The sequence below is a fragment of the Sceloporus occidentalis genome, unplaced genomic scaffold (genome assembly GCF_023333645.1).
Source record: "Sceloporus occidentalis isolate IW3139 unplaced genomic scaffold, rSceOcc1.0.p SCAF_160, whole genome shotgun sequence".
NCBI classification, from domain to species: Eukaryota; Metazoa; Chordata; class Lepidosauria; order Squamata; family Phrynosomatidae; genus Sceloporus; species Sceloporus occidentalis.
Genome location: NW_028317140.1, coordinates 1,699,187 through 1,708,153, shown reverse-complemented (window position 1 = coordinate 1,708,153; position 8,967 = coordinate 1,699,187). Strand labels below are relative to the sequence as shown.

At 44.9% G+C, this 8,967-nt stretch overlaps 1 protein-coding gene across 1 annotated transcript; it reads left to right on the top strand.

Moving 5' to 3' along the window:
• Positions 1–3,586: 3,586 nt before the first annotated feature.
• Positions 3,587–8,650, top strand: LOC149279853 (kelch-like protein 35). The gene is made up of 7 exons (XM_089500841.1): positions 3,587–3,612; positions 3,696–4,583; positions 6,171–6,355; positions 6,596–6,714; positions 7,306–7,494; positions 7,829–8,017; positions 8,459–8,650. The coding sequence occupies exons 1-7, from the start codon at positions 3,587–3,589 to the stop codon at positions 8,648–8,650; spliced, it is 1,788 nt and encodes a 595-aa protein (XP_089356967.1).
• Positions 8,651–8,967: the final 317 nt, after the last annotated feature.

Sequence of the window (8,967 nt, the reverse complement as noted above, 5' to 3'; positions counted from 1 at the left end):
AACTTAATATTTTTAATGCATTTCAGACATGGAAATCTATTCAAGGCGAGCTCCAGGCTTGGCGTTCGTTCGATCTTTCCTGGATGGGTAGGATAGCCTCAGTCAAGATGATGGTCCTTCCCAGGTTGTTATATGTCTTCAGAGCGGTCCCGGTCGTCATTCCGCATAGTTTTTTTACACAAGTACAACGCATTCTGAACGATTTCATTAACAAAGGAGGGAGATCGAGGATCTCGAGACAAGCTTTTTTTGCACCGCGCTTTAAAGGCGGTTTAGGGGCTCCCAATATTGAAGCGTACTACAAGGCCTCTATCTTATCCCAGGCGGTTATTTTTCACTCCAGGGAGGATATTCCTAGTTGGGTGCCTCTCGAAAACTCCATGTTAGTCCCACTTTCAGTGAGTCAACTATTATGGCTACCCTCCCGCCTTCGCCCCACACTCCCTCCTCTTCCTTCCACCACAATATGCACGTTCCATGTCTGGTCTGCAGTGTCGCAGTTCCTGCCTGTCTTATCCTCCATCACGAAGGCAACCCCTAGACATACGCTATTGGAATTTTTCACAAGCCCTTCGTATAGGGGACTTATTCCACAAACAGGACATGTGTACATTCACTGACATCCAAACACGATTATCCATCCCGTCACGCGATTTTTATAAATATCTTCAAATCAGGCATCTACTAAACTCCCGCTCTAAATCTCCCCCAGTTGATATTGTTTCATCTCATCCTATAGTTCGTTTATGCTGCAGGTCCTCTCCTACAAGAGGTATGTTATCTATTTGCTATTCTGCACTCATCTCCCGTATGTGGGACCACAAGCTTCCTCATATGTTTGCCTGGGAGAAGGAACTTGGCTCCTCCTTTCCGCTGGAACGGTGACTGGCATCTGAGGAGGCTATGAGGGGTGTCACACACTGCACTAACCATCTTGAATTGCAGAAAAAAATTGTTTGCAGATGGTATCTCACCCCGCTTCGCCTTTCCCATCTATTTCCTTCCAGTTCACCTTCATGTTGGAAAGGATGCCAGGATGTTGGCTCTATGTTACATGTCTGGTGGTCGTGCCCTTCTATTTTGTCCACCTGGCAAAAAATATTTACGTTCATCTCCTCCACTTTGGGCGTGTACCTTCCCCTCGAACCTGAGATAGCTATTTTACATATGTTCCCAGATTATGTGGACTCTCCCACCCGTAAACTTATTATTCATATTTTTTTGGCCATGAAATCCCTCATAGCTTGTAACTGGAAAGCTCCTACTACACCTCACATGTCAGACATTCATGCAATATTGGAGAGGGTCCATGTTCTGGAAAAATTTTTTCTTTTATTAATGATCTACAGCTTCCTTTTTATGATAAGATATGGTCCCCGTGGCTCCAACACAAGTCGGAGCCTTGCTGGCGCTCTTAACATGTGGTGTGTCGGGGTTTGATGTGAAGAGTCGCGTCCGGCCCGCAACACTTTGTATAATTTCTTTATTGTGTGTATTGCCGGAACTGTGTTATGATTTAGTGACCAACATATGCTTACCGCTTGTGCCCTCGCGATCCGAGTCTGTCGTGCTCATTTATTGCGAGCGCCTATTCGCGCATCACTCGACCACAACACCCTGCCATTGGGACATCTTCTATTTCTGTTTTTGATTATTGTCCTATGTTTTCAACATGGTTCTATTTCTTTCGCATGTGTGGAATAGCGCCGTCTCTTCGCTCATTACAATGTACCGTCTACTTTTCTGTACTCGCACTAACTGCTTGATTTAATCGATCTGTACCAAAGAAAAAAAAAAAAAAAAAGCCCTGGTCATTGAGGAGTTAAATGTATATATATTGTACAGCTCTGCGGAATATGGCGGCTCTATATGAATCAATAAATAATAATAATAATTCTCAGCATCGTGCTATAATAATAAGCTACACGGTAAAATTATTAAAAAAAAAACTATTAAAATGAACTAAATATTTTTTCAAAAAAATAAATAAAAAATATATATTTTTAAAATTTTTTAGTTCTATCTGGATAGGTTTTTTTTTTTGTTTTTTTTAAAGGGAATATAGAATGAGGATTTTCTCAGCCTCCAGATGGCTCCGCTCTCATTCCCATTTACAAAAAAATATCACTTGGCGAGATAATCCGTGAAACGCAGGCGATGGCCGATGTAACGGAGCCTGAAATAATATGATGTGTAAATTCATCTTTAGAGTGAAAAATGCTTATTTCCCAGAACATGATCCGTGCTAACGACGTTTGGCGGCTTCAAAATATACATTTTCCCCTTCTGTGTATTTTACAAAATTTTCATATGGATATAAAACACATTGAACGAAAGTTCTGATCTATAATTCTAAATTCTAGCATAAAACAAATAAAAAATCAAATTTATATACTGTATTGGCTCGAATATAGGCCGCACTTTTTCCCCCCACTTTAAGTCTTTAAAGTGGGGGTGCGGCCTATATTCGGGGTCTAGCGCCCAACGCACGGGACATGCAGTCCTGGGCGCCGGGCAGGCAGCGGGGTTAGGATACAGATCCCGATACCCCTACTCCTCGATACGCTCAGACAGCCTCCCCTGCCAGCACTTTCCACGGGGGGGGGTGCCGGCACGGGAGGTTGTCTAAGCGCATCGTGCGGACGGTCACCGGCTGCGGAGGTTGTTTACTCGCATTGCCGCAGCCGGTGACCGTCCGCACGATGCGTTTTACCTCTGCCCCCCAAGACTTACCAGAGCAGACTCCCGGGCGTCTTGCGGGGCCGGCGGGGGACATCTACGCATCAGCTGAGTGCCGGCACCGGAAGTTGTATACGCGTATTGCGTAGATGTCCCCCGCCGGCCCCGCAAGACACCCGGGAGTCTCCTCTGGTAAGTCGGGGGGGGGGGGGCAGAGTGGCAGCATATCTCGGGGGGGGGAGACAGAGTGGCAGCATGTTTTTTTGGTGCTTTTTTAAAGAAAAAAACTTTTTCTTTAAAAAAGCACCAAACTTTTAGGGTGCGGCCTATATACGGGGGCGGCCTATATCCGAGCCAATACGGTATATTTTCCACATAAACTTACATATTATGTAATCCCCCATAATAAATGAATAAGCCAAGGGTTTTACTTAATAATAATAACTCCTATTATGCAAAGCTTGTGGGGTTTTTTTTAGACATTTTTTACCCTGTGTTTTAGTAGAGAGAGCGCTGACAGCCAATGAGCTTGGTTCTAACTAAAGAGACCCTTTTGTCAAGTGTGAGATGATTGGTCTTCGCTAAATCTGATACTGATTGGGTGGGGATTGCAGAGGGGGTCAGTATTAGTCCAAATATTAGCCATAATTAATGGGGGGGGATCGGGTGGCATAGTCCAGAATTTCGGGAGGGGGGGTGCACCGTCTTACCACCGTCGGTGGAGACCAAGTCATTAACAGAACAAAATTGCTTAAGAAGGCAATAATAAGGGCCACCGTATCAATATTGGTGCCCCCATTGCCAAAACAAGACCCCCACGCAATGTTGAATCGCAGGCCAAAATCCTTTCCTGGAGGTCCAGTGACATCACACACTAACCCGCTCAAAGTACATGGGCAGTGTCATGATGTCATATGAGGAGGTGACGTCATGGTATGATCTGACGATGCACATCTCCCCTATTTTGCGCATGTGCATTAAGGACAGACTTTGTTAATAATTATTTTCTGTTTTAGGGCGCTCCAGCCTCTGAAAGGAGAACTGGATTACGAAACGAGCCATCTCGAAAATTCCATTCAGGACAGAGGGGAGAAGCTACATTTGAGGTCATGCGGTGCGTCGTGTCATTCACAGGAGATCCTACAAAGCTTAAACATTTATAGAAAAAGCGGAATGTTTACGGATGTCGTCCTCCACGTCGATGGCCACGACTACCCCTCTCACAGGGCTATCTTGTCTGCCAACAGCTCCTATTTCAGAGCCATGTTTGGTGGCAACCACAAAGAGAGTTGTCTACATGTGGTCAACATCCAGAAGATCTCAGCGTCAACCATGGGTCTTCTTTTGGACTACATGTACGGGGGACACCTCACGATACAAGAAGACAACGTAGAAGGCATCTTGCAAGCTTCGGACTTGCTCCATATCGACCGCTTACTGGAGGCCTGCGTCAAATTCCTGGAGAATCAACTGCACCCGTGCAACTGCGTCGGAATCATGAAATTTGCAGACTCGTTCTCCATCGCGTCGTTGTCTGAAAAAAGCAAGAAGGTCATGCTGGAGGGATTCGCCGAGGTGTCATGTCACGAAGAGTTTTTGGAACTGAGCAAAGAGGAGCTGGTGGAGTATTTGACCAACGAGCAACTGGTGGTGACCAAGGAAGAGGTGGTCTTTGAAGCCGTCATGAGATGGGTCAATAACAATAAAAGCAGCAGGAGGAAAGCGCTGAGGGAGCTCTTAGAACACGTGAAGTTGCCTCTGCTCGATCCAACTTATTTCCTAGAGAAGGTCGAAATGGACAAGACCATCCAAGGCTGTACTGAATGCTTTCCTTTGTTACACGAGGCCCGGAAGTTTTATATTCTAGGTAACGAGGACAATTCTTTCAGAACAAGACCTAGATGGTAAGAGAAAAGTTATTTCAGCCTATGACGCAATCCTAAAATAATATTATTTAGTCAACTTCTCATTTGTGGGTTCTATTAGCAAAAACAGATCTCAGATAGAAGAGGGAAGCTCTGGCTCAAGTTATGCTTCATAAATAATGTCTTCAATCCGGCCCCCGTCTAGTCGCCCGTTTCTCCTGCTGTAAAGACTCAAACCTTAATTCGCCCTTGGTCTTCATCTTAGATTCAGGAGCCGTATGTCTACCTCAGAAATACCGTATTGGCTCGGATATAGGCCGCCCCCGTATATAGGCCGCACCCTAAAAGTTTGGTGCTTTTTTAAAGAAAAAGTTTTTTTCTTTACAAAAGCACCAAAAAAAACATGCTGCCACTCTGTCTCCCCCCCCCCCAAGATATGCTGCCACTCTGTCTCCCCCCCGAGATATGCTGCCACTGTCCTCCCCCCCGAGATATGCTGCCACTGTCCTCCCCCCCCGAGATATGCTGCCACTGTCCTCCTGCGGGGGATCTGTATCCTAACCCTGCCCGGCGCCCGGGACATGCAGTCGGGCACTAGACCCCGAATATAGGCCGCACCCCCACTTTAAAGACTTAAAGTGGGGGAAAAAAGTGCGGCCTATATTCGAGCCAATACGGTAATTACTCCTAAATCCCTCTTGTCTGTTGACAGCCCCCCAATGCTAGATTTTTAAGCTCCAAATGCATCGTTTTACATTTATCAGTGTTGAACTGCAGCTGCCACACTCTCCATTGTTCTTCTAATTGACGTAAATAAATATCCAGCTGAATTCACTTCTTAAAGGCTTCCCGTGAGCTTTAAATGCCCAAAAACAACTTTACTAGGTAGCTATTTTCAGTAATTTGACGAGATTTAAACATTTTTCGACTTTGGCTGCGGGGACTTTTAGGGGAATTGACGCTATTAATATTCCATCCTCATAAATAATGAGTTTGTGAGACAGAATTAATTAACGGTATCCGACAGCTTTATGATCCAACATTTTAGATCAATATGTTAAACACCCTGTAGCCAGCTCATGAAAAAATATCATATATTATGTAAGCATTGGGATTCTGGAGAAAATAAAAACATCGGACATTTTTAATGCTTTATTTATACGATGCCATACGCTGTATTTGTTGGAATAAAAAAACAATGTATTCATAATAAATATCTGTATATATATAAATATGAATTTTTTATTTTTTTTGTTTAAGATAAACATAGCAAATAATTTCAAATTTAATGCTATTTTTGTTATTTTTGAAAGCATTGTGGACGCCTACATTTTATTATTTAATTTTTTGGGGGGCACAATCTTATTTTTTTAAAATAAGATGCCACCCTCTGAAGTAATAAAATGTTCATTTTAAATATTTTGGATAAAAAATTTGGGCTGGAATGGGTTAATTTCTCACTACGGTGGAGTTCTAGTTAATTATCAGAATTCAGTATTTCTTTATCTTAAATTATTTGGGTTTTTTTTTTCTTTTCTGACGGCCGAGTGACCTGAGTATTTTTTTTTCGATTTGTAATTTTTTTTACATTTTTTTTAATTATTTGAATTTTATTAATAAATTCAGCTCCTCGGATTTATCGGAAGTCATAGTGATTATTGGAGGATGTGATAAAAAAGGCCTATTAAAGCTTCCCTACACCGAGAGCTATCGCCCGAAGACGAGGCAGTGGACGTCGCTGCCCAGCCTGCCCGGATACAGCAAGTCGGAGTTTGCTGCCTGCGCTTTAAAAAATAACATTTATATTTCGGGTAAGAAAAACAAAATCTGCATTTTCATACCGAGACTTATACAGAAGATTGACTGATCACTGCATAGTAATGAATATAATTGAATGTAAGGAAATTTTACTTTATTGAGAGGGTAGTAGATAAACGCCACAGCCTCCCAGCCGAAGTGGTAGAGGGTAATACAGTGAGGGTATTAAACATGCATGGGATAGACATACGGCTTTGATACGTTGTGTTCACCGCGTCGGATTTCTTTTCCAGGGGGTCACATTAATAGCGGCGAGGCGTGGATGTTAAACACTCAGCTGAATGTATGGATCAAGATCGCACCTTTAAACAAGGGCAGGTGGAGACATAGAATGGCCGCACTGAAAGGAGGGGTGAGTCGGACCGCCAAACGATGACCACGTACGGGGCTGTGGAGGGTATATGGGTCATGGCGGGGCAAATTGACACATTCAACCCCAGGTTGGAATAGACCGGAACCTTATTTGCTTCGAGATATTGCTGCTTAGTGTAATTTAAAGCTGCTGTCCCACCTCCTCTGCAGAATTCAACACTTTTCTAATTAAATGCAGCATCGCAAACACAATTTCTAGCACTGCTGGATTCCGCAAACCCTTCTCAGAAATAACTCTTTAACCATCTAAAACTTTGCCCCGTTCGGGATTTCAGCCGGGTGCGCGTCACCGCCACGTCGCGCATGAGCAGCCACAGAAAACAATAATAATTAAAAAAAAAGTTTCAGTAAAAGTTTCCGTGCTATTTTTAAGTGAGGAAAGAATAAAACGGCAGAACGTCTGCTTGCTTTACATACCAAAGAGGGCAGTGAATGTTGAGTATAAGTGGAACAGCAGCTTTAGAGCCTGGACCGGAGTCGCCCCGAGCCCCCCGGAGACGGCCGGCGTACGCCGTGGCCGATCGAGCCGCCGGGGTAAGAGTATAACGCGGTTACTGTTCATGTGCCGTAGATTTACGCGGTCGGGGGCTTTGACGGGGCGCGGAGGTTGTCCTCGGTGGAGCGTTACAACGCGTTCAGCAACAGCTGGTCGGCGGTCTGCCCCCTGCTGGAAGCCGTCAGCTCTGCGGCGCTGGTGACCTGCATGAACAAATTATACGTGATTAGCGGGGCGGTCGACGAATACGCCAACACCGACAAGGTAAAGCATGAGGGTCCGGCGCGGGGTGATGAGATTTGTGGCATCTAAAAGATCGGGGCTGAGGTTACAGAGCTAAAGTGGGAGTTTGCAGGAGAGTTGCAGTTTCAAGTCGCCTTCTTTCAGGAAGGGCTGAGCCGGCCCTGTATAATGTATAGATGAAACAGTGAGATTTTTTTTTTTTTTTTTGTGACATCACAACTCCAGCTTTAGTGGGTAAAAAAGCGCATTATTTTTAAAACCTGTTTTTTAGAATATCAGTGATAAAACGATGAGTTATTATTAGTAAATAAAGACGTTCCGCTGATCTCTCGCGTTGTTTCTCTGTTTCCTGAAGGTCCAGTGCTTTGACCCTGCGGATAATAAATGGACGTTCCTGGCTCCGTCCCCGTTTTCCCAGCGGTGCATCAGCGGCGTGGCGTTAGACGGCGTTATTTACGTCGTCGGGGGGATGCTCTGCACCGTCTTCACTTACAATCCCGCTAAAGACGTCTGGAGCGAAGTCATAAACCTACCGGGACCTCTGGTGAGCATCGACTTCCATAACCCCGGCGACGTCTAGCTTTCTTTATACTGCCCCCTAGTGACGGACTCCGGAACTGCATGCAACCGCAGCCCATGTAACAGAAACATAAAACCTCCCAGCAGATCGGCCCCCGGCTGCCCCCGTCTAGTCGCCCGTTTCTCCTGCTGTAACGACTCAAACCTTAATCAGTCGTCGGTCTCGTCTTAGATTCAGGAGCCGTATGTCTATCCCATGCATGTTTAATACCCTCACTGTATTACCCTCTACCACCTCCGCTGGGAGGCTGCTCCCCTTATCTTTATAACATTATATGTAATGTTACAGCTGATCGGTGAATAGATATATAATATAATATATAATATAATGACTTCTCTGTATAGGTATCGTTAGTCTGTGTTCTTTGATTAACTACTCGCGCTCCATCTCCTCTCTCTTTATTAGGAGAGCTGTGGTTTGGCGGTCTGCGCTGGGAATATTTATATTCTGGGGGGCAGCGATGAGAGCGGAGAAGGGACGGACAAAGCCTTTGTGTTCGGCCCAAAGACGAGGAGTCTACACGTCGAGCCCCCCCTGCAGCGCTGTATCAGCTACCACGGCTGTGTGACCATCCTGCAAAAGGCCGAAGCTCGGTGACCCTCGAAGAGCGGCGCCTAGAACCACCTCTATGGTCATTAAATGCTGGAGGACCCCCAGACCGGGACTTTTTGTCCGTTCCATGCATTTGTTGTCTTTTCTTTCACCGACGTGGAGTTTACTTGGCAGAATACTTGACCGATTTCATGTGAAAAGGGTTTATACTTGAGGGTTCTCGGTGTTGAGTTGGAGAATTCTAACCCGGAACTTCTTCATCACGAACATTCTTTTGGGGTCGTTGTAGGGAAGCAGCTTCGCTACAGTGCAAGGTGCTAGGAAGAGGGTCTCGTTGGGGTAAGGGGTCTGCCTTTTTTTAT